The 23,593-nt window shown below is 39.9% G+C and overlaps 3 protein-coding genes and 1 long non-coding RNA gene across 7 annotated transcripts; 2 read left to right on the top strand and 2 right to left on the bottom strand.

Moving 5' to 3' along the window:
- Window positions 1–2,617: 2,617 nt before the first annotated feature.
- Window positions 2,618–4,008, bottom strand: LOC126591043 (uncharacterized). Its single transcript, XM_050256575.1, has 2 exons — window positions 3,810–4,008; window positions 2,618–3,181 (listed from the first exon to the last, which is right to left on the bottom strand). The coding sequence occupies exons 1-2, from the start codon at window positions 3,931–3,933 to the stop codon at window positions 2,934–2,936; spliced, it is 372 nt and encodes a 123-aa protein (XP_050112532.1). The 5' UTR covers window positions 3,934–4,008; the 3' UTR covers window positions 2,618–2,933.
- LOC126590493 (subtilisin-like protease SBT3.7) lies at window positions 3,932–7,366 on the top strand. The gene is made up of 3 exons (XM_050255936.1): window positions 3,932–4,021; window positions 6,498–6,775; window positions 7,093–7,366. The coding sequence occupies exons 1-3, from the start codon at window positions 3,932–3,934 to the stop codon at window positions 7,358–7,360; spliced, it is 636 nt and encodes a 211-aa protein (XP_050111893.1). The 3' UTR covers window positions 7,361–7,366.
- LOC126591395 (protein PARTING DANCERS-like) lies at window positions 6,884–22,164 on the bottom strand. 3 transcript variants are annotated; one of them, XR_007612377.1, is made up of 10 exons: window positions 21,574–22,160; window positions 20,964–21,091; window positions 10,681–10,769; window positions 10,491–10,586; window positions 10,348–10,406; window positions 10,234–10,310; window positions 10,061–10,144; window positions 9,675–9,800; window positions 9,184–9,435; window positions 6,884–9,084 (listed from the first exon to the last, which is right to left on the bottom strand). XR_007612377.1 is itself a non-coding variant. In XM_050257069.1 (9 exons), exons 1-8 carry the CDS (start codon window positions 21,662–21,664, stop codon window positions 9,747–9,749), a joined length of 678 nt encoding a protein of 225 aa, XP_050113026.1. In that variant the 5' UTR covers window positions 21,665–22,164; the 3' UTR covers window positions 6,884–9,435; window positions 9,713–9,746. The 3 variants fall into 3 exon arrangements, 1 of the variants encoding a protein (XP_050113026.1); XR_007612376.1 differs by having other exon boundaries at window positions 6,884–9,435; XM_050257069.1 differs by having other exon boundaries at window positions 6,884–9,435; window positions 9,713–9,800; window positions 21,574–22,164.
- LOC126591396 (uncharacterized) lies at window positions 14,625–16,964 on the top strand. Of its 2 annotated transcripts, XR_007612378.1 has the most exons (7): window positions 14,626–15,137; window positions 15,221–15,318; window positions 15,402–15,499; window positions 15,583–15,680; window positions 15,764–15,861; window positions 16,037–16,693; window positions 16,877–16,964. It is a non-coding gene; the product is annotated as an uncharacterized LOC126591396 (long non-coding RNA). The 2 variants fall into 2 exon arrangements; XR_007612379.1 differs by lacking the exon at window positions 15,221–15,318 and having other exon boundaries at window positions 14,625–15,137.
- Window positions 22,165–23,593: the final 1,429 nt, after the last annotated feature.

The raw sequence follows: 23,593 nt of genomic DNA, 5'->3' as shown, positions 1-23,593 counted from the left end.
TAACTCCAAAATGAATGCAAAAAAAACTCACTAAATTATAAAACATGAATCTCCCACTAATTCAATGCATCAAAATCGAAAACTAAGCCTATGTTCTTCACATGCACATGGAACGCTGAATTAGGAAGATCCTTATTGAGTGGATCCGTCAACATCGACTTAGTATCAATGTAATCTGTTTTGACTTGCTGCTTGTTGACTTCCTTGAGAATCAGAAGAGCTTTATTGAATGGATCTGTCAACATAGACTTAGTATCAATGTAATCAGTTTTGACTTGCCGCTTCTTGACTTCCTTGCTAATCATCTTATACTTGAGATCCAAATGTCTAATTCCATTAGACCTTTTGTTATTCTGAGCATGGAAAACATCAACTTTGTTATCACCCCATAACTGAATGGGCCTAGCAATCAATTTGACAACATTCATGTTAGATATGAAGTTCTTCAACCACACAGCTTGTGAAGTGGCTTCATAACAAGCTACATATTCAGCTTGCATAGTAGACGTTGCAACTTCCCCTTGTTTTGCACTTTTCCAAGACATTGCTCCTCCAACGAGTAGGAAAACATAGCTAGAAGTAGACTTGAGAGAATCTGCACACCCTGCAATCTGAATCTGAGTATCCAATCAACTCAAGGTTGTTGGTCTTTCTATAGCAGAGCTTATGTCTTAATCCTTTTCAAATACCTCATGACTTTCTTTGCAGCCATCCAATGAGTGAAACATGGATTAGATTGATATCTAGATAAAACACCAATTGCTTTAGCGATGTCGGGTCTAGTGCACACTTGTGTGTACATGAGGCTGCCAATAAGAGAAGCATAAGGTCTTCCTGCCATCTTTATCCTTTCATTTTTAGTTTAAGTGCATTGGGATTTACTTAGCTTGTCTTCCCTTGCCATGGGAATGTCACAACCATTGCAATCTTGTATCTCGAACCTTTTCAGAATTCGTTCAAAGTAAGCATTTTGAGATAAGCCAAGTATTTTATTCTTCCTATCTCTAGTAATTTCTATCCCCAAAATGTAAGATGCCTCTCCCATGTCTTTCATCTCAAATCTATCAAGAAAAGCTTTGTCTCGTGGAGTAGGGTAAGATTTGTGCTAGCTAGCTAGATGTTATCTACATAAAGGACCAAGATTACAAAATTCCTCCCACTGAATTTTAGATATATGCACTCATTGGACGGATTCTTAATGAAACCACAATCTTGTATAACTTGATCAAATTTCAAGTACCATTGCCTTGAGGCTTGTTTCAAACCATATATGGATTTCTTAAGCCTACACACCAAATTCTCTCTCCCTTCTTGAATGAACCCTTCTAGTTGCTTCATGAAAATTTCTTCATCCAAATCACCATTCAAGAATGCAGTTTTTACATCCATTTGGTGTAGAAGCAAGTCGAAGTGAGTTACAAGTGCCATTATGACCCTAAATGAATCTTTGGTAGAAACTGGAGAAAATGTCTCATTGTAGTCAATTCCTTTCTTCTAAGTGAACCCCTTGGCTACTAATCTAGCCTTATGTCGCCCTATGTCTCCCTTAGAATCTCTTTTGGTTTTGAATACCCACTTACATACTACAGTCTTGCACCCCTTTGGTAATTGTACTAACTCCCAAACTCCATTCTTACTCATTGATTCAAGCTCAGACTTCTTGGCTTTCAACCACTCTTCATTTTGAGAACTAGTCATGGCTTCCTTGAATGTAATTGGATCATCAAACTCTCCCAGGTTAAATTCGGATTCTTGAAGATAACAAATAAAATCATCCGATATTGCATGCCTTCTAATTCTTTGGGATTTTCTTAAAAGAACTAGTCATCATGTGCTAATTCTTTGGGTTTTTCTTAAAAGGACTTGGTTTTGGTCATCAACATTGTTAGCATGGACTATGGGCTCATACACTTGAATTGACATATCATGGTCATCATGTGCTATTTTTCAAGCTTAATTTGAAGTAGATTATATATATATAAGGCTTTTTATCATAAATGGTCTCTGAAAATTGATCCATACCATTTAAATGGTTCCTAAAATTAAAAAATCGTACAATGTCATCCCTAAAAATAGTTGTCGCAAATCAATGTGGTCGTTCAGGCGCAATTCCGTGCAAAAATCTGGTGCAAAATTCTGATATGGACTGATGTGACACATAAATGAGCCTTATAAGTCTTCTTTTATCACAAATGATAACTGAATTTGACCCACACTATTAAGATGATTCTTGAAATTGGAAATTGATCATGTGGTTATTCCGTCACAATTGTTTCGTATTTTACCTTTGGAGAAAAAAACCGAAGCTCTGTTTCGTATGAGGTAGCGATGATCTGTTTGTTACGTATTTTATTGGTGATACTGTTATACAGAGAACACGAACAACAAATAAGACTCAAAGTGCTAGTGAGTATATTGGGGGATCGATGGTTTAGGACGAGCAGAGCTCTTGGTCAATAAGAGAGTGACGAAACACTTTGATCAAAAGACATTCAAAGATTTCAAAGATTCGCGCTAGACACATCCGAGCTCCCAAGAACAGGCATGAAAATTGCTACAAACTCGTAAGGACATGTCCTTTCATCTTATGACTTCAAAATTTCTACTTGACCTCAAATAAGTGTTTCCAAAAAACCGGGTCTCACAACCACATGGAGTTAAAATGTGTAATCTTCTCCAAATTACATATACAAAAAACAAGAAGGAACACTACATCCCTCAACTACTGAGCCAACCGAATACAACATCCCTCTGCCAACAGCTTTAAAAACCAATCGCCGCGTTCTGACTTGATATATCCCGCGCATTCTTCATCCCAGTGCCCTGCCTTCCTACACCGGTAGCATTTTTTCATAACAATGCGAGCTTTATAGTCCTTCCCGTACTCACCCCCGTGGTAACCAGCAAGATGACCACAGAACTTACAACCTATATCATACGTGCTGCTCAGTAACGCCCGCTGGAACAAAATCCCAGTACGGACAAGTATCAGTGCCGTGGTTACCTTCTGTACAACAAATTGCAAAGCCAGCATCAAATCCTTTGAATCCTTCTTCTTCTTCTTCTTCTTCTTCTTTGTCGTTGAGTTCCAGTTGAGTCAGTCGAGTCATTGAGTCTCCAACACCCTTTTGTAAATCTTCCTCCTCTTCGTTTGTTTCTCTTTGGACATATTCCTCTTTGTCTGTTAATTTGTTTAAAGTTCAAAAGTCAGAATACTTGAATGCCTAATATTTAAAATATAAATAATAAATAAGACACCGGGCCCCGGCAAAATTTTCCTGCTACAAAAATATAAACTATAGAACAGAAAGCAGAAAACAGCATGCATTCCCATTTTCCAAGTATTGTGATCAGAATTAAAAAGCTTACTTGCTATGGAAATCAGCACTCGCAAACCATGAGGTTAATGATAAGAGAGCATCGATGTGCTCATAAACTAGCATAATGATGGTATGTCTTATATATGTCTAATTTCTAGTTGCTGTTAGACGGTCTCTGATCACAATCAAACTGCATCTGATAGTGATGTATACATGCTTGAATATTAATTGCGCCATGGATGCGCTGTAAAATTTGAATGTTTTTTACGGGCCATAGAAGCGCTGTATGGCACTTACACAGCGCTGCTCAGACGACAAATTCCTGATAGAATGCGTCAGCAAGCAAACATATAACTAAAGGCCCCCTTACTTTTCGTTTTCTAATTCAAAGCATTGCGTAGTTGCTGTTAGCCAATTGCAAATTCCAGATCATCTTCCCCATCACAGATAAACCCTAAGACAAAATTTAAAAAAAAAAAAAAAACATACCTTTGGTATTCTGGATATCGTGGTCGTTGTTCTCACGGTCGTGGAACGCTTTGAACTTCGCCAGTTCCGCCGCATGCCACCCCTTGACGGATCCGGATCCGATATGGTCTCGGGATTCCATCATGGCTTTGTTTGAGGAAGAGCGAGACACAGAGAATGCAGGAGTTAGGGTTAGGCGTTTCTTTCTCTTTTATCCTCCCTCCTCCACACGTGTAAGTAGAGATTGTGCTGTGCGGCCTCGCGTTTGGTATTTTTATTTACCACACGAGAGAGAAAAGCTTCAACTCAAAGTCAAGCTTTCGGTTTGGCGGGAGTGCTTCGGCCTTGTTAGGGCTCTAAAATTTCACGCACGGCCCTAAGAGGATTGAAGGCCCTCATGCAATTTATTTAATAAAAAAAATTCTATGTTGTTTAATTAATATGCCCAAATGATGTCTTAATTGTCATAAATAATCATTAATAATAAGTTTGGACTTCATTCTCTGGTTGTTATCACGAGACAAACTAGGAGTATCGCCTAGGAGATCATATTTTTGTATCATATTGGTGTATCATCTTACGTGACAAGTAATGCATATAACAAATATCTAACGATATAAATTCATTAACTGGCATGACATGTATACATCACTTGACATTTCAGATAGTATACTAATGTGGTTAAAATATGTGGTGTCCTTAGCATTTTTCCACAAACTATGATTATATATTTTTTTCTTTTCTTGACATGATGCTTTATTTGACAAACTCATGATAGAAAAATTTTACAATGATATTGTCCACATAAATAATTAGTGCCGTTAACTTACCCATTTGACATTTTAGGAAGAGTGTATGATCGGAACTGCTATGCTTGAACCCATACTTTCTCATGGCCGTCCGAAACCTCTCAAACCATGCTCGAGGTGATTGTTTCAGTCTATAAAACGCCTTGATCAATTTGCACACCGCTCCTGGTTGTGAGACCGATGTATGCCCCGACCGAATATCCATGTACACCTCTTCCTTGAGATTGGCATGTAAGAAAGCATTTTTCACATCAAATTGTTGTAATGGCCAATCTAAATTGGCTGCCAAGGAAAACAACACTCTTACCATATTATTCTTTGCTACCTGAGCAAATGTTTTTGTATAGTCAACACCATATGTCTGAGTATGTCACTTGACCACCAATCGTGCCTGGTACCTATCAATATCCTCCTTACACTCAAGTTTCTGCTCTCTAGGTTGGACAGTTTAATTAGCAATAGCATAGTTTAACGTTGAGTGCCACCTGCAGTTTAGTGGTTAATCTACCTACTATTGCTCTACATGCACTACTGCCTTGTAGTGAATACGAGGAGCTTGGGTGTTGGGATCCCTAGTTATTTTGAGTGAAATGGGTGGTGAAATTTGGAACGAAAACGGCAAATGGAGAACGAAGGGTTTGTGAGAGTGAGATTTCTATTGGTCGTGGGTTCTAGAAGCAATGGGAGACTGAAGAGTTGCTAAATTTAGGTTTAATTCTTTCTTAATTCCATTCATCCTCAAATGTACAAACATATAGGAAATACAAATACAAGTCGTTTACTCTTCATACACTGAACGTAAATGTAGAAGAGTTGATGAACCAGTGTATAAGACTCAATGAACCCAATCATTCAATGAACCTAATTAACACACCCAAAGTCGCTTTAACAACTTTTTGCAAAAGATGGCTCAAGCAAGATTTCACAGAAAGTTCCTTTAACAACTTTATGTGAAAGATGACTCAAGTCACTTTTGTAAGAGAATATTCAACTCACTCCAACAAGAGTTTTTGCATCTCTTTTCTATCCACGATGACCGACACGTACACAACTGGGGTAGATTCGTTACTTCACTATACTGAATACAAAAAATAACGGGACTTGAAGAAAAAATGAGGAGCATTTCGGTCAAACCACTGTTAGTGAACAGTGTTTTTCTGATGTTTATTAAAAGAGAATAATTTCTCAAAGATTACAACAGACACAATTGGGAAGAAAAGAAGTGGATCATGCAATCACTCCGCCATCAATAGCTTGACATTTGCGTCCGTTGATGTGAGCAAAATCCATGACATTCTTTAGAGAAATTAAGCAATATTATAATATGATAAAGATGCATGGGATGCTTTTAAAAGACTAGACCACCAAACCAGGTTTTGGACATTTACACAAACGTGCCGGGCGCACATGTAGAATGGGGTTGTGAATCTCGTGACTCATAGAACTGCACAAGGTAGACGGCCGCGGTGGGCAGCGGCTGAACAGGAGACGCTTTGGCCAAATGAAAGGATGATGAAGTGGACTTGTACAACAATTTGGAGTAGAAAAAGTACCCTGATTGTGTATTCCAGCTTGCTTCAAGCCAACTTGACTGTAGGCTTTGTGTTGCTATAGTTGTATGAGTATTTATAGGGAGCATTTTTGCTCACCATCATAAACTATGATGTATGTTCACCATACACCTAATCAATTGACACGTGTCATTTCACTTAATTCTAGTTAACTTTTACAATAAATGTTAGTTTTTCAATTTTGAAAAAAATTAACCAAAATTAAGTGAAATGACATATGTCAAATGATTATGTATATGGTGAGCATACACATAGTTTATGATGGTGAGCAAAAATGCTCCCTTATTTATAGGCATACTAATCTTTAATGCTTTATAAAATTTCCCAAGTTTACAAACCGTCACTCCCATTTCACCTCTTGGTTTTCTCAAACACACACACTCTCTCTCTCCTCTGTTTCCTTAGTCTCTCTTTCTCTCCTTCCTCTCTTCCTCCAAATCACTCTCTCTCCAGTCTTCTCCTGTGAGATTACTCCGGATTTCCCATCTGGGTCCTGGAATAGGAAGCTTATTGCAGCTCGCCATTTTGCATCATCTGCTATAACCAGAGGCGTTTTCAATTCATCTCTGGACTACGCTTCTCCATTTGACGGAGATGGTCATGGCACGTGAGTTTTCTAACTTGTCCTGGGAGAAATTGCTCTATTGTGTCTTTTGCATCTGTGTTAATTCTTTCAAATTCATTTTCATAGCATTAATGCATTCACATAAAGACGCAGGAAAAATACCGTTGATAACTGGAAACCCAACAAATCGTTGGTGTTAGGATAAATAAATTATGCAATTTATTTTGACATGAAAGCAAAAATAAATAATAAACCAGTAACCCTACAAATTTTATGGAAGGGTGATATATTTATGTTTATTTTCATGTGTTTAACATCCATTTCAAAAGACAGTTGATGGATCTCGTTTTAATTTACAGGCACACCGCTTCCATTGCTGCAGGAAACCATGGAATTTTAGTGGTGTTTGCTGGGCATCAATTCTATAGAGAAGTCCGACGACATTCAAAAGAAGATACAACGATGTCATCGAGGTGCTTCATCGCGGGCATGGAGGATCCGGTAACTGCATTTGCTTATTTATTGTTGATTGCAACATCTTACATACCAACAGGTTATCTTTGCATAAATGTTTTACTATTGAATAATGTGGGTTTGCATATCCCACAAGTATATTATCAAGTGTGAATACAATGTCCGACGCAAAAAGTATGCATGCTACCTTAGCCAGCCAAGTTCTTACAATAGATGGTGCAGGATTGGGTAGTCCTGCTGCTTTACTGGTATTTGAATTGATGCGTCCATATGATCGTGCCAGAGACATAGATGAAGTAACATAGTCACTTTTTTTTTTGCATTGATGAAAGCTGCATTAGTTGAACCATTAACGGGAGGAAACTTTAACAGTAAGTTTTACGTCAATGAAGATTTTAATTATTCAACTCTAAAGAACTCAAGGTTATAGCATAGTAGTACTATATATCACAGTAATTCATTTTACTAACCCAAAGTAATGTTGTATGGCTGACAATTATCATTTTCGTCAATTTTTGTGGGAAGTTGCGAAAGTGACATCCAAAATCATTCAAACGATGTTCAGGACCATTGTCCAACTTTGTACGCAGTGATTTCACACGTTGGAAGAGAGTCAGATGAAACTTGTTGTGATGTACAAGCTTGACGAAATTAGCAACTGAGACTTGAGGAAATCAATACAGTGATCACTTGTCTTTTCCGTGCTGTTGATGATGTGCTTTATTTTAAACTATTGCTAATTTGTAAAACTATTTGCAGAGCACAAGCACGTGGTCTACTACAAACCCTTGGACATCCATTAGTCCGGTTGAAGGGAAATTTCTCCGGAGAATCATCTTCACAACAGTAGATATTACTGATGAGATCTATGGGCATACAACAAAAGAAGATGATCCAAGTAACTCACCAGTCACCATGGACTTGACGATTAGGTATTAGGCGATTGGTGGTAGACTCAAGAGTTCATCGGATTTACATGGCAAAGGTGTTCCCAACCTCTGTTAAGTTTTATTAGGGTTCCAACTATCAAATCTTCCAAAAAGGCTTGGGAACACCTTGTCATGTAAATCCGATGTACTCCTGTTAGTCTACCACCAATCGCATAATACCTAATCGTCGGGTCCATGACGAATGGTGAGTTACTTGGATCATCTTCTACTGTTGTCCGCTCATAGATCTCATCAGTAATGTCAACTGTTGTGAATGATGATTCTCTGGAGAAATTTCCCTTCAACCGAACTAATGGATGTCCAAGTGTCTGTACTAGACCACGTGCTTGGCAAATAGTTTTACAAATTAGCAGCATTTCAAAATAAAGCACATCATCAACAGCATGGAAACAAGTCTCAGTTGCTAATTTGGTCAAGCTTGTACATCACAAAAAGGGTCATCTGACTCTCTTCCAACGTGTCAAACCACAGCGTACAAAGTTGGACAGTGGTCTTGAACATCGTTTGAATGCCTTCGGATGTCACTTTAGCAACTTCCCACAAAAATTGACGAAAATGATAATTGTCAGCTATACAACATTACTTTTGGTTATGAAAATGAATTACTGCGATATATAGTACTACTATGATATAACCTTGAGTTCTTTATAAAATCTTCATTGACTTAAAACTTACTGTTTAAGTTTCCTCCCATGAATGGGTCAACCAATGCAACTTTCAGCAATGCAAAAAAAAAGTGACTCTGTTACTTCATCTATGTCTCAGGCACGATCATATGGACGCATCGATTCGAATACTAGTAAAGCAATAGGACTACCCGATCCTGCACCATCTATTGTAAGAACTTGGCTAAGGTAGCATACATACTTTTTGCGTCGTCCATTGTATTCACAATCGATAACAATCGATAAGATATACTTGTGGGATCTGCAAACCCACATTATTCAATAGTAAAACATTTATGCAAATATAACCTCTTGGTATGTAAGATGTTGCAGTCAACAATAAATAAGCAAATGCAGTTACCCCATCCTCCATGCCTGCGATGAAGCACCGCAATGACATCGTTGTATCGTCTTTGAATGTCATCAGACTTCTCTATAGCAACAACTCTACTCTTTGCGAGATCTGTAACAATCAGAGGAGTAGAGAAGGCTTCGGGATTGGACTTTACTATGTCCAAACATTGCCAGAGTTCCATGGATAATTGTCAATCGCCGCACCTTGCTAAACATATCTTTGGAGTTATCTCCCGCATCTTCGTTCTTTGGTCTGATACTGAAAATATAACAAATAAACTAAATAAAAGTGAAACAAATAAACTTTGGGTTGTTTTTATTCAACACTTATCCTAAAATTTGAATAGGGTCTCATATCTATATCTTACTTTCGTGTCTGATAGAGTATATTCATAATTACATATGGAATAGGCATGACTCGTGAAAGTTAACCAAATATACCAAGAATTTGAAGACTTTAAATACAACCATAAAATTTTTTGTGAAGAAAGTAATTACCTATGTTGCCATCATCGTCGGTCGACTTAGAGTCATACCCTACTAGTATAGCAGCTTCCAAAATCACCACAACTAAGGTTGTTCCATGTTCTTTACAAGTGTTAAACAAGTAAACAACTTGGCTTCCTGCTTTAGGGGACTCTATGTCAGCCATCATAGATCTTAATAAAGTAAAATAGTACAAGATAGTTAAGTAAACCAAAACTTTCTGTTTTCTAGTTAAACTTTCTGAAAATTTGCCAATGTGTAAAACCAAAACTTTCTGTCATGATGATTGCAAATTTGCAAATGTGTAAAACCATCTTGGCAATGACAAATTGTATGAATATCCAAGAAAACAGCATATGATTATATGATGAAGTTTGTTCATATGATGAGTTACGTACCGCATTTGTGTCAGGAGTGTCGATGCCCGGAATGGCTTTGATCACTCTTTGAAATATGCCCGGTGCTTGCACAGTTTGCTTCCTCTTCTCCGACAATGACGAAAACAAACGTGAACGTTATGTACTTAAAACCAAGTCATTATATATCATATGTGATTAGTATTTACACCAACCTCAGCCTTCAATTGTGCAGTCACATCCTCTTGCTTGGAAACCAATTCATGACTGAGGTAAGTAAGAGAAGACATTACCCCCACGATACTGAGCTATTTCCGTTATCTTCTTGAACCCTACTTCCAAGTCCTTAACCAGAACCAACGTGGGCATGCCGAGTTCCATCCCGAATCTTCACAAATTGAAAACCCCGTTTGTACAGTTTGACATTCAAAATTCAACTGGACAAACAGTTCATAACTTTCTTCCAACTCACTTCAAGGAAGAACGGACAAACAAATCGTCCTGCTCCATGGTTGGGAGCGTGATGACAACACAAAGTGTCGGGAATTGCATTTTCAACTTCTCAACTCTATATAAAAATACAACAGAACGCATCAAATATAAAACAGAAACTCATACACATACAAGAGGCACCGAAAAACAAGAGCAATTAACTTGTTGACCTGCCAAAGAGCTGCGAGATTGCAGTGGATTCCAAGCTAGTCACAAAAACGAACGCCACAGAAGAACCCCCACAGTTGAAAATGAAGTCCTACGATGCATAATCAAACCAGCACATACTTAGGCTGAAAAAAGTGGGTATCAAAAAAAGCTGACAGCTTTTTTATGTTTGGTAAACATTCAGCTTCAGTTTTTTTTCACAGTTTTGGATGAAAAAAAAGCCAAAAATACAAAGCTGCAAAACCCAGCTTTGAAAAGCAGGCTTTTTTTTCACGTCTGTTTTACATAAAATTTTACCAAACACTATTGTTGATGCACAAAATCAGCGAAGACTTTGGTACAACAGAAAGTGTCAGGTTTTGTGACCTTCGCTTGGTTGCTTGGTTGCTTCAGTCACTAGTGAGGATAAGTACGTAAATGAATAGAGACAGAGAAGCAAACACAGGATGTACGTGGTTCACCCAGATTGGCTACGTCCACGGAGTAGAGGAGTTCTTATTAGTAGTGAAGGGCTTACACAAGTACAAAGGATCAAGCTCTCAATTTAGTGAGTTCTTGTGAATGATTTAACACAAAATGGCATTCGGCAATATTGTGGGGGAATGACCCCTATTTATAGAAAAACTTGTAGCTTTGTCACATTGACATGTGTCATGTTATGATTGGTTCTTGATGTTGACACGTGCTGCGCTCTGATTGGCTTCTAATCTTGACACGTGTCGAGTAGTGATTGGCCTCCTGGTCGGAGGGGAACTCTTCTGGGTCCTTGACAGTATAGCGTTGGCCGGTGCTCGGTAGTTTCGGGATTGGTCAAGTATGGTACAAACAGTGCTCCCCTAAGTTCCCGAGTGAGGGAAACTCCTCGGTTGGGGACTTGCAAGATCCAATCCCTTGAGTAATCACGAAACTTCTAAGTACCGAAGTGTGGTCTGATCTTCATCTGCCCTTCTCTGGAAGTACCTTTCCTCCATCCGGGAATGGTGTACTTAGCTGATGTTGACGCACAAGGTAATGTATCAATTTCACTTGAAGCTTAGTTGTAGTTTCGGGCTTAGTCAAGTGTGATACAAACCCTATAGTAGGAGTCCCCCAAGTCGCCGAGCTAGGAGATCTGCCGAAAGAGGTGACAGACAAAGTAAGCAGTCAAACTTCCAAGTAAGCAACCCAGGATCAGAGGTTTGACGTCGGCTTCCGGTTGATTGTTCTCATTCTCCTTGTCTCTCATTCAACTGCCAGGATAAGGAGAAGCAAATGGATAAGAGATGATATGAGATACTTTTGCTTTTGAAGAAGTAACTTTCCACAGGCTTATTCTTGAACTGTGCTGGAGGGTTTTCTGGTGCCCTTCAGAGTATAAGGCCGACTCAAAAATTTGAGGGTCAAAACAAGTCCATCAAATCTAGAGTACGTTCGACCTTGATGATATGGGATACTTTTGCTGTTGACGGAATAATGAATGTGGTATGGAAAGGTGTCGTGCTGTAGTGATCTGTTTCAGCTCACCGTTGAACCTTCTGCTTCAATCTTTTGCATGGCAGAAGTGGTGTGCAACCTTTGCATTTAAATGGTCCTTCAGAACATTCCTTCATAGTGACTCATCCACGCTTGGCAGCTTCAGTGTAAAGAGCCAATATCTGATCAACTGTCATGAGGTATTTGCCGGTGGAATTCGTGACCTTGACAGCAGTTGAGGATGAGTACTCGAGAGCAATGCTAAGTAAGCAACCAGGCAAAGGCTCCAGGCAGTCAGTTCCAAATTGGAGGTTTGATTTCAGGTTCCGACTGACTGCTCTCTTTCTCCTTGTCCTGCAGGTGTGGACAAGGACAAAGACAAAGACAGGGAGAAAGCATGATATGGGATACTCTTGCTTTCGACTCTGATGATATGAGATACTCTTGTTCTTGGTGTGGCTTATTTGCTGAGGTATTATCGGGGGGAAATAAAGCTGAGTATTTCGAGAGGTTATGTTGAGGGTGCCTTTTCGAATGTGAGAAAGGGTTGAGCATTTTTGTAGGTTTGCCTGTCCGTTGAGGAGGGAGGTCAATGTATATAGGGATTTCCCAATAACAAGTAGTAATGTTATTCCTTTACCCTTCTTGGTCACAGCAATGTAGTGGGAGCTGCCAGCTTCACGTGTTTTAATTTTGTCAGAGCACTTTGAAAAAGTGGTATGTGGTATCTGGAAAGCTGATATTACGTGTGGAGATTACAGACAAGCTTTATCTAAGGAAATCTGGCTCTCGAAGTTCTGAGAGTTGTGCCTCTTCGGTTTTCGAACAAGCAATCCCGTCGAGGATCTGACTCTCGAGATTCGGAAAGCGGTGCTACTCCGGTTTTTGAGAAAGTAATTATGTTGGGAGTCTTTTCTCGAATGTGAGTAAAGGTTGGTCGTTCTTGCCAACCTGTCTTGCCACAAAACACGGAGGTCGACACACATAGGGACTTTCCAGTTGTCAAGCAGTGGTGCTGTTCCTTTACCCTTATGGGTAATAGTAGGGTAGCTGGCACTTCGAAATTCTCGTGCCTAAACTTTGTCAGAGATCTTTGACAAAGTTATATGTGGTACCCGAGGAGTTGATGGTGCATATGGAGAGCGGTGATTGATCAGTAAGATTCACGTGCTTTCTACTTCACCAGAAATCTTCGACAGATTGCCCGTAATTTCCGCAAAGCTGATTGTGCATGTGACAGGTGCTGACGAGGCTGCAAAAGCAGGTGCTTCTTCGATTTCTGAGATCGGCCCTCGTGGTCTCTGAGTAGCCCAGCTTTTGAGAAAGCATTCGCCTCTTCGATTTCTGAGATCGGCCCTCGTGGTCTCTGAGCAGCCCAGCTTTTGAGAAAGCAAACGCCTCTTCGATTTCTGAAGCTCCGTCGAGTGCAGATTTTTATAGAGGCTGGCATTAAGTTCCACAGCACACTTGAATCTCTACCAGTAGAAGCTCATTTCTTGCACTTCTAAGATCTTGATTTGTCTGACCTCTTCCTTCTTCAACACATTTGAAAATGTCTGGACCCTCCGACCGTCGTTTTGACTTGAACCTTGGAGAAGAGACAGCCACGCCTTCTCCAGACAACATATGGCGCCCATCCTTCATATCCCCTACTGGTCCTCTTACCGTTGGGGATTCTGTGATGAAGAATGATATGACCACTGCAGTGGTGGCCAGGAACCTTCTCACTCCCAAAGATAACAGACTACTTTCCAAACGGTCTGATGAGTTGGCTGTTAAGGACTCTCTGGCTCTTAGTGTTCAGTGTGCAGGTTCTGTGTCTAATATGGCCCAACGCCTATTTGCTAGAACCCGCCAAGTTGAATCATTGGCTGCTGAAGTGATGAGTCTCAAACAGGAGATTAGAGGGCTCAAGCATGAGAATAAGCAGTTGCACCGGCTCGCCCATGACTATGCTACAAACATGAAGAGGAAGCTTGACCAGATGAAGGAATCTGATGGTAAGGTTTTACTTGATCATCAGCGGTTTGTGGGTTTGTTCCAAAGGCATTTATTGCCTTCGTCCTCTGGGGCTGTACCTGGTAATGAAGCTTCAAATGATGAACCTCCAATGCCTCCTCCTTCTGGGGTTTTGTCAAGTACTGAGGCTCCGGATAACCACCCTCCGGTGCTTTCTCTTTCTGGGGCTCTACCGACTGCTGAGACTTCCCCTAAGCAACCTTTGTGAAGGCTCCCTTTTGTTTGTTTATTTTGACTCATGTATATGTACATATTTGTGGCTTATCGAAAATATTAATAAATAAGCTTTGCTTCATTTCAACATATTGTGTTAAATACACCAAAGCCTTCTTCATAAAGTTCTTTGAATTTTTGCTTTTGTTGAAACCTGTATTGTTGAAGCTTTGTGAGTGAAGCATGTAGTTTGAGGTAGTGTTCCCTTAATTTCCCGAGTGAGGAAAACTTCTCGGTTGGAGACTTGAAAAATCCAAGTCACTGAGTAGTCACGAACTTTTGAGTACCAAGGCGTAGTAGCATATGGTGGGAGTCCCCCAAGTCTCTAGTCGAGGGAGTTGACGAATGAGGTGTCTTGCTAATAGTCCATGTCGTAAGTACCAAAACTTCATTCTTTTGTTTTCTAAGTGGTAGCCCCAGACTTTTTCTTCATAGATTTTGTTGATGAAGGTTGCTAGGCCCGAATAAGTGGAATTGCAGAAGGTGTAACCGTTGGTGCATTAACATCATAATGGAAGCATCACAATGATGGAAGCATCACAATGATGAAAGCATCATAATGATGAAAACACCATAATGATGAAACATCATAATGATGTTTCTTTGGTGGAATTGTTTTTCATTTCCCCTAACAACCGGAATTGTTTTTCAACATAACACCATCATCTGTAGGTCGAATCACAAAGTTGTCTTCATGAAAGTTGTTCGTTAATTCCTTAACTACAACATATCCAAATTGGAGAGCCATCGGAGCAGTACAACTCCAGAAATCCAGGTATGATGAGTGACTGTTTATCATTTGTCTGTCAACCCGTCAGATTTGTTGTGAGCTTTGAAACTCTATTTTCTCTTGCTCAGATCAGCATGCTTTCTTCATTGAAGTTGTTCCTCAGCTTGTGAACTACAACATATCCAAATTTGAGATCCCTCGGAGCTGTATAACTCAAGAAACTCAGGTATGATGAATGACTGGTTATTATTTTTCTGTCAACCCGTCAGATTTGTTGTGAGCTTCGAAACTCCATTTTCTCTTGTTCAGATCGGTATGCTTTCTTCATTGAAGTTGTTCCTCAGCTTGTGAACTACAACATATCCAAATTTGAGATCCCTCGGAGCTGTATAACTCAAGAAACTCAGGTATGATGAATGACTGGTTATTATTTTTCTGTCAACCCGTCAGATTTGTTGTGAGCTTCGAAACTCCATTTTCTCTTGTTCAGATCGGTATGCTTTCTTCATTGAAGTTGTTCCTCAGCTTGTGAACTACAACATATCCAAATTTGAGATCCCTCGGAGCTGTATAACTCAAGAAACTCAGGTATGATGAATGACTGGTTATTATTTTTCTGTCAACCCGTCAGATTTGTTGTGAGCTTCGAAACTCCATTTTCTCTTGTTCAGATCGGTATGCTTTCTTCATTGAAGTTGTTCCTCAGCTTGTGAACTACAACATATCCAAATTTGAGATCCCTCGGAGCTGTATAACTCAAGAAATTCAGGTATGATGAATGACTGGTTATTATTTGTCTGTCAACCCGTCAGATTTGTTGTGAGCTTCGAAACTCCATTTTCTCTTGTTCAGATCGGTATGCTTTATTCATTGAAGTTGTTCCTCATCGACTCTTTCATAACATATAAAAAATTCAGGATGAACTAACGGTTAAATATTTCCAGATCTTCGAAACATCACAACAGCTTCGAAATCTGCAAGAAGCCGACTATCATGTTTGGAGCTTCAACACTTTAATTTCCGTCGCTCAAACAGAAATGGTTCCTTCTTGAAAGTTGTTCATATGCTCAAGAACTATAGGGTGTCCAAAATTCAGCTCCATTGGAGAAGAGCAGAGGTTGCAGAAATTTGATAGATGAAAGGAGGCGGAAGAGGGAGAGAGAGAAAAAGTCTCTTGGGTTGGATTTCTATTTTGGGGCAGATTCCAATTTTTGTAGCACCTTAATTATTGATGAATTGCTTGTACTTTTGTCCATTATGAAATTTGGGACTTTGGCTTGTTGTTGGATCTATTATAATATGTTTGGGAACATATATAAGTGAATAAATAAGAAGGAAAATTTTGGGCCCTTGTGGGTGTAAAACAAAAAATGTTTATGTTTACCCAAGTGTTTTTGTACAAGTTCAAGGGCATCTTGGGTTTTGTGAACAAAATTTGTTTATTTGGAGCAAGGTTTTGTGTTGAAGCTTTGTAGGTGAAGCTTTGGTGTTGAAGCTTTGTGGGTGAAGCTTTGGAGGTGAAGCTTTTCGGGTGAAGCTTGTTGGGTGAAGCTTTTTAGGTGAAGCTTTGTGGGTGAAGCTTTTTAGGTGAAGCTTTTCGGGTGAAGCTTTTTGGGTGAAGCTTTTTAGGTGAAGCTTTTCGGGTGAAGCTTTTTGGGTGAAGCTTTTTTAGGTGAAGCTTTGATGGTGAAGCTTTTTGGGTGAAGCTTTTTAGGTGAAGCTTTTTGGGTGAAGCTTTTTAGGTGAAGCTTTGATGGTGAAGCTTTTTGGGTGAAGCTTTTTAGGTGAAGCTTTTTGGGTGAAGCTTTTTTAGGTGAAGCTTTGATGGTGAAGCTTTTTGGGTGAAGCTTTTTAGGTGAAGCTTTTTGGGTGAAGCTTTTTAGGTGAAGCTTTGATGGTGAAGCTTTTTGGGTGAAGCTTTTTAGGTGAAGCTTTGTGGGTGAAGCTTTGGAGGTGAAGCTTTTCGGGTGAAGCTTTTTGGATGAAGTTGTTTTTTTTTTTTTTTTTTTTTTTTTTTTTTTTTTTTGGCGCTTGACACGGTCTTCATTTGCTTGTTTTGTAGTGACTGTGGAAGACAGATTGCTTTCTGATTGAGAAGGGTTCCGGCATCGCTTGCTATGAATGTAAAAGAATGAGGGCTGAGTTGGCTAAATTACCTCTTTATTGAATTCATTGCCAAATGGCCTTCATTACATAGGATGCCGAACGGCTATAGCTCAACACTTGTACATCGTGAGTCTATTTGTAGTAGTACTTCAAGTGATCAGCGTTCCATGGATGGCCAAGGGTCTTGCCATCGGAGCTTCTAAGTGTGTAAGAGCCAGGGCGACTGATGCCAATGACTTCATACGGTCCATCCCAGTTTGGACTAAGTGTGCCTTCACTCGGGACTCTGTCGCAGAGTAATCTTTTCTTTAAGACCCAATCTCCTATTTTGAAAGAACGAGGCTTGACCCTAGAGTCATAATAGTTGGAGATGCGCTGCTTGTAGGCGACATTCCTCAAGTGAGCTTGGTTTCTGTGTTCCTCGACTAAATCCAAGTTGAGGGTGAGTTGTTTGTCATTTTCACTTTGAATGTAGTTCTGGACTCGGAATGTTGCTTGCTCGAGCTCAACAGGGACAACCGCCTCTGTGCCAAAGGCAAGTGAGAATGGAGTTTCTCCTGTTGAAGTCCGATATGAAGTGCGATATGACCAAAGAACTTGGGGTACAAATTCTGGCCAACAGCCTTTAGCTTTGTCCAAGCTGGTTTTCAAAGTGCGCTTGATTATTTTGTTGATGGCCTCAACTTGTCCATTAGACTGGGGATGAGCTGGAGAGGCAAAGCATAAGTTGATGTTGAACTTAGAGCAGAACAACCTGAACTTCTTGTTGTCAAACTGTCGCCCATTGTCAGTGACTATCGCATTGGGAATGCCGAATCTACAAAGGATGTTCTTCCACACGAAGTCTTCTATCTTTGCCTCAGTAATGGTTGCCAAGGGTTCTACTTCGGCCCACTTTGTGAAGTAGTTCACTGCAACGACTGCGTAACAGACTTTGCCCTTCCCTGCCGGCATTGGGCCGATCAAATCAAGTCCCCACTGGGCGAAGGGCCAAGGGCTGATCATAGGAGTAAGAGGCTCTGGAGGGGAATGAGGAATAGTTGCATATCGTTGACATTTGTCACATGAGCGGGATACTTTGATGGCATCCTGGTGGAGTGTTGGCCAGTAATATCCTTGGCGAAAAGTCTTGTGTGCTAGGGACCGAGATCCAGCATGATCTCCACAGACTCCCTCATGTATTTCCCGAAGGACGATTTCCGCCTCGGCAGGCGTAAGACACCTTAAGTATGGCAGGCTAAAACCTCGCTATTGTGGCGATACCCTTGACGCGGGTTTGACCCACTGCATTGACTGCCTGGGGGCGAGCGCTATTGTGGCGATACCCTTGGTTATCGGGATAGTGTCCCTTACTCTTTTTACTGAAAGGAGAGTGGTGAGGATGGAAATCCTTCCTCTTGCCTTGAAATTGATATGTCTGTTGATTCGGTGAAGCATTATGCAAGGCATGGGGAGGTGCCACTGCTGTTTGGAAAGTCGAGGTCTTCTCATTTAGGTGAGTCTGGCTTCCACCTCTCACTTGTTGATAAAGGATGGTTGTAGGGGGTTTCTCCTGATATGTCTTTGCCTCGGCGGAGGCATGGTTATAAGCCTGCGCCATCACCTCAGAGTAAGTCTTCCAAGTATTGGCATTGATCATGTATTTAAAGAAACAATCACGTAGGCCTGCCGTGAAGGCTTTGAGGGCAGTCTTGTCGTCTGCCTCGGCACACCGGGAGTATTCATGGCTGAAGCGGCCAACATACATACTTAATGACTCGTCTGGCTTCTGGCGGATAGTGTACAAGTCATCTGCAGAGTGCAAGCGATCGGTTTGGAAAATGTGTTGGGAAACAAATAGTTTCCTCAATTCCTCAAATGAGTCTATCGTCTCAGGTGTAAGACGACAATACCAATTTAGAGCTCCACTAGAGAGGGTGGAGGGGAAGAGAAGACATCGCTCTTCGTCGGTGTGCATCCGGTATGCCATGGTGGATTCAAAGAGGTTAAGGTGCTCAATCGGGTCCTCTTTTCCAGTATAAAGTTGCAAGCCAAGCTTTTGCTTTGTCTTTGCTTGAAGGGGGGTGTTGAGGATCCTCCTTGTAAGAGGGCCAGGCCTGGGTTGGTTCCAGTCAGGTATTTCAGCCTGACGTTCAGCCTTCAACTTGTTTACTTCCTCAAGAAGTTGTAGGACAAGGGGGTCCTGAGCGGAGTTATGTGTCACTGGAGCTTTCTTTCGTAAATCTCCATCTCCTATTGGAATTAGGAAGGTTTGATCAAGGGCATGTGATTTTTCCCTGGACTCGCTGTACTGGCTTCCAGGGTATGTCTGTCGGAACACCTCTGAGTCCCCTGTACCCTCATGTCTCTCTGGGACTTGTTGCCCCTTCCCCAAATTGGTGGCCGGCTTGGGCCGTGGCAGGGGACCGAGTCTCTCAGAAATCCTTGGGTCATTAATCTTTGAGCTTATATGGATGGAATTCTCTCGACGTTGCTTCAGGAAATCCCGACAATCGCGAAAGACGGCTTTCAATCTTTCTGCCCCTTCAGCAAAGAGGTGTCTCCCTCCACTTCTCATGGTTCGGGTCGAAGCAACTGGGTTAAGAGAAGCCTCATGTTGATTATCAAGTCGAGGGGTAATCTGTTCCCTATCAGGGATATCTATGTCGAATGCATGTGACCCTCCATGTTGGAGGGCACCCAGTTGATGGTTGACTTCCACGGGGGCAACAAGCTCGCGTGTCTGAGCTTGCCTAGCTTCGTGGAGTGTCTCGAAGAGCTTCTCATATTGCTCCTGGAGGACCTCATTCCTCATTGCTATCTTGTTGTTCTGAGCTTCCAACTCATCGACTTTAGCTTGAAGAAGAACTCGTTTTCCTTCCTTCTTTCGTTGTTTCTCACTATGTGCAAGGGGGATGTCATTCTGTGTGCTGTGGCTTCCTTCGCTTCCCATGCTGGAGAGGGATGCCTGATCAAAAGAAAGTGTACGAATGATAGAAACCAGCTTGACACAGCTGAAGAGAGTAGGAATAAGTGTCGTTTCCCACAGACGGCGCCAAATGTTGATGCACAAAATCAGCGAAGACTTTGGTACAACAGAAAGTGTCAGGTTTTGTGACCTTCGCTTGGTTGCTTGGTTGCTTCAGTCACTAGTGAGGATAAGTACGTAAATGAATAGAGACAGAGAAGCAAACACAGGATGTACGTGGTTCACCCAGATTGGCTACGTCCACGGAGTAGAGGAGTTCTTAGTAGTAGTGAAGGGCTTACACAAGTACAAAGGATCAAGCTCTCAATTTAGTGAGTTCTTGTGAATGATTTAACACAAAATGGCATTCGGCAATATTGTGGGGGAATGACCCCTATTTATAGAAAAACTTGTAGCTTTGTCACATTGACATGTGTCATGTTATGATTGGTTCTTGATGTTGACACGTGCTGCGCTCTGATTGGCTTCTAATCTTGACACGTGTCGAGTAGTGATTGGCCTCCTGGTCGGAGGGGAACTCTTCTGGGTCCTTGACAGTATAGCGTTGGCCGGTGCTCGGTAGTTTCGGGATTGGTCAAGTATGGTACAAACAACTATAATACTGCTTTTTTTTTTCAAAAGCACTTTTACAAAAAAGTTTACCAAACACTCTGCTGTTTTATTTCACAACTGCTTATTCTCACAGCAGAAGCAGTTTTTTTTCAAAGCCCAACAATACCAAACCAGTCCTTAAAAGTCTCAACAATAAGCTAGTCACCAAAGTCATAAGATCATATTACTACTATAAAGGAAGTTACAGGGGAAATTGGGACGAAGTTGAGGCGGAAAGAGTTTGCAGCGAGGAAAGCGGAGATGAAGTTGATGAAAGACGGATGCTGTTCGTCCCTCCAAGTGTTGCTCATCATAAAAACCCCACCACCACCACCTGCAATCACAATAAGACATGTACGGTTCGGAATCTTTCTATTCTAAATTTTGATCGTCGATTTAACCGAAACGATACGAGAACAGTATACAGAAATTGTATCTAACACATAAGCTCTGCTAGAAAAATGATGGAAATTCAACGTTCAAATTACGAACTCAGTTCGTAGATTTAACCGAAACAATCCGAAATCCAGAAATTGTATCTAACACGTAATAGCTCTACTAGAAAATCAAAATTAACATTCGAATTACGAACTCAGTTTGTTGATAAACCGAAACGATCCAAAATCTAGAAATTGTATCCAACACATAATCGCTCTACTTAGAACCTGATCAAAATTGACATTCAATTTACCAACTCAGTTCGTAGATTTAACAACTGTATCTAACACATAATCGCTCTACTAGAAAAATGAACGAAATTAACATTCAAATTACGAACTCAGGAGGAAAAATCGGTGAAGAGTCGAAGAAAGTTACCTGAGTTCATGAAGTCTTTTGAAATTTGAGCGGTATCCATTCCAGAGCTAGAAGAGAGAGCTGAACAGAGAATTGCGAGAGCTTGGACCATCTCTAACACTGGTCTAAAACCTAAAATTTTTAGCCCAGAAAAATTTGTATCCCGAAACAATTTTTCTGCTCTAATTTTTCAAGCCTACAATTTTAGGGGGGGTGTATTCAATTGAGAATGTGAAAGATTTTAATGGATTTATAAATCCATGGATTTTTATGGAGTTTAATTGATTTGTAGAGATTCCATATAAAATTTTGATTCAATTCCCTCGAAATCTCATGGGAAGAGGTGAGATTTGTGGATACTTAAAATACACTACGAAATCTCTCCAATTCCCTCTAATTCTTTAACTTTCTCAAATTCTTTAAAATCAATTTCTAATTGAATACACCTGGAATGTTATAAACTTCTTTAAAATCTTAATTGAATACACCTGGATTTCTAAGGATTTTAATAAACTATTTTGAAATTCTAATTGAATACACCTAGAATTTCAGAGAATCACTTAAAATCCTAATTGAATACCCCTGAAATTATTAATTCCCTAAAACTCTCTCAGAATCCTAATTGAATACACCCCTCTTAGTCTCAGATTATTAAAAAATAAATTTAGGTTTTTTTTTAAATTGACTTTTAAAAAAAATTATGTAGAATCCTAAATTAATTTTATGAACATTTTAACCTAAAAATATTTAAATACCGATAAACATTGAAAAATCACTAAACCGACACATAAAACTCATGAAACACTATAGAAGAATATGAAACACATGATAGAGATGTATAGACACAACACGCATGAGCAAACACATGGTTTTGGAAGATGGTAGAAGAAAAATTGGAAGAATTGTATGAGAAAAGTGAGTTTTGTGTGAATGTTTCAACAAATATATAGGTATATTTATAGAGTTTAGGGTGAATTTTAAGTTAAATAATTTTTTATAATTATTTTAACCGTTGAATTTAAATTTGGACCGTTAGATTCGATCATATTCGATCTCAATCGTTGGATTTAATAAATTTATAAATATCAAACAAAAATATTAACTAAATTAAATGTGGACCGTTGGATAATCAACAACTCATTTGAATGTGAGCCGTTGATCAACCAAAAAAGCAAGTGGGCTTAATTTTATTGGCAAACAAGTGAGAGACACACCCAAGTGGGGGCTCCATCACTAATCTTGGCCTAAATCTGGGTTTTAAGTCCAAATTAGAACTTAGGTTGGAATGGATTGAGGGGGGAATAGAAGGGGAATTATAGGTTTTAAGCCATGAGTTGGAGTTGGCCTAAGAGCAACTCTACCTCTAAAAAAGAGCTGACCAAAGTACATTTAATCCAACTAAAAGAATAGTAATTAACTCCAATGAACAATAATTGGCCAAATGCATTTCCACCTCTAAAAAATGAGATAGGCAAAAGTATAGTCAATTCGTATTAAAATATTATTAATTTTTTTCATAAAATTAAAAAAAAAAAATTTAATTTCGAATATAATTTTTAACGAATCTTATCACATCACGTGTCATTTTCTGAAAGTACAATTTTTGTGAAAGATGGTTAGGTATTTATATAAAATAAAATAAAATCTTTTAATTTTTTCAATATTTTTAAACAATTTTTATTAAGTTAATTAATCTGAGCTGTTGGATTTCAAAAAGGATTAAATCCAACAGCCTAAAAGTGGACACATGGCCCACGGTAAGATTTTGACATTTTTTTTAATGCTGGAACGAGCGCCCATGGGCGTGTGTATCCCACGCACCAGAGGCAAAAAAAAGAAGAAGAAATTCACATGGCGGCCTCTTGCTCAGTCCATTATGTGCTGGGCTCAAAGCTGGCCTCCACTTTGGGCCAACCTATTGGATGGAGTGGAGTGGGTTTTAGGGGAGACTGGCTTGAAAAATAAACTTTGGACTAGAACATTTGTTAGGGGTGGAAGTGCTCTAAGAAATTGTCTGATCATCTCTCTATTTAAAGGAAGC

Source organism: Malus sylvestris, chromosome 11, assembly GCF_916048215.2.
Source record: "Malus sylvestris chromosome 11, drMalSylv7.2, whole genome shotgun sequence".
Classification (NCBI taxonomy): domain Eukaryota; kingdom Viridiplantae; phylum Streptophyta; class Magnoliopsida; order Rosales; family Rosaceae; genus Malus; species Malus sylvestris.
The sequence above is the reverse complement of the archived record's forward strand: the minus strand, read 5'-3'. Positions and strand labels throughout refer to the sequence as shown.

Excerpts from the sequence above, each read along its gene's own strand:
- LOC126591043 (XM_050256575.1), bottom strand. The coding sequence starts at position 3,933 with ATGATGGAATCCCGAGACCATATCGGATCCGGATCCGTCAAGGGGTGG. Across the intron at positions 3,182-3,809 it reads CGATATCCAGAATACCAAAG|ACAAAGAGGAATATGTCCAA; the intron begins GTATGTTTTTTT and ends ACAAATTAACAG.
- LOC126591395 (XM_050257069.1), bottom strand. The coding sequence starts at position 21,664 with ATGGTCCAAGCTCTCGCAATTCTCTGTTCAGCTCTCTCTTCTAGCTCT. Across the intron at positions 10,770-20,963 it reads ACTTCGTCCCAATTTCCCCT|GACTTCATTTTCAACTGTGG; the intron begins GTAACTTCCTTT and ends TATGCATCGTAG. Across the intron at positions 10,407-10,490 it reads TTTGTCCGTTCTTCCTTGAA|ATTCGGGATGGAACTCGGCA; the intron begins GTGAGTTGGAAG and ends CAATTTGTGAAG.
- LOC126590493 (XM_050255936.1), top strand. The coding sequence starts at position 3,932 with ATGGCTTTGTTTGAGGAAGAGCGAGACACAGAGAATGCAGGAGTTAGG. Across the intron at positions 4,022-6,497 it reads ATCCTCCCTCCTCCACACGT|TTTACAAACCGTCACTCCCA; the intron begins GTAAGTAGAGAT and ends AAATTTCCCAAG. Across the intron at positions 6,776-7,092 it reads GACGGAGATGGTCATGGCAC|GCACACCGCTTCCATTGCTG; the intron begins GTGAGTTTTCTA and ends TTTAATTTACAG.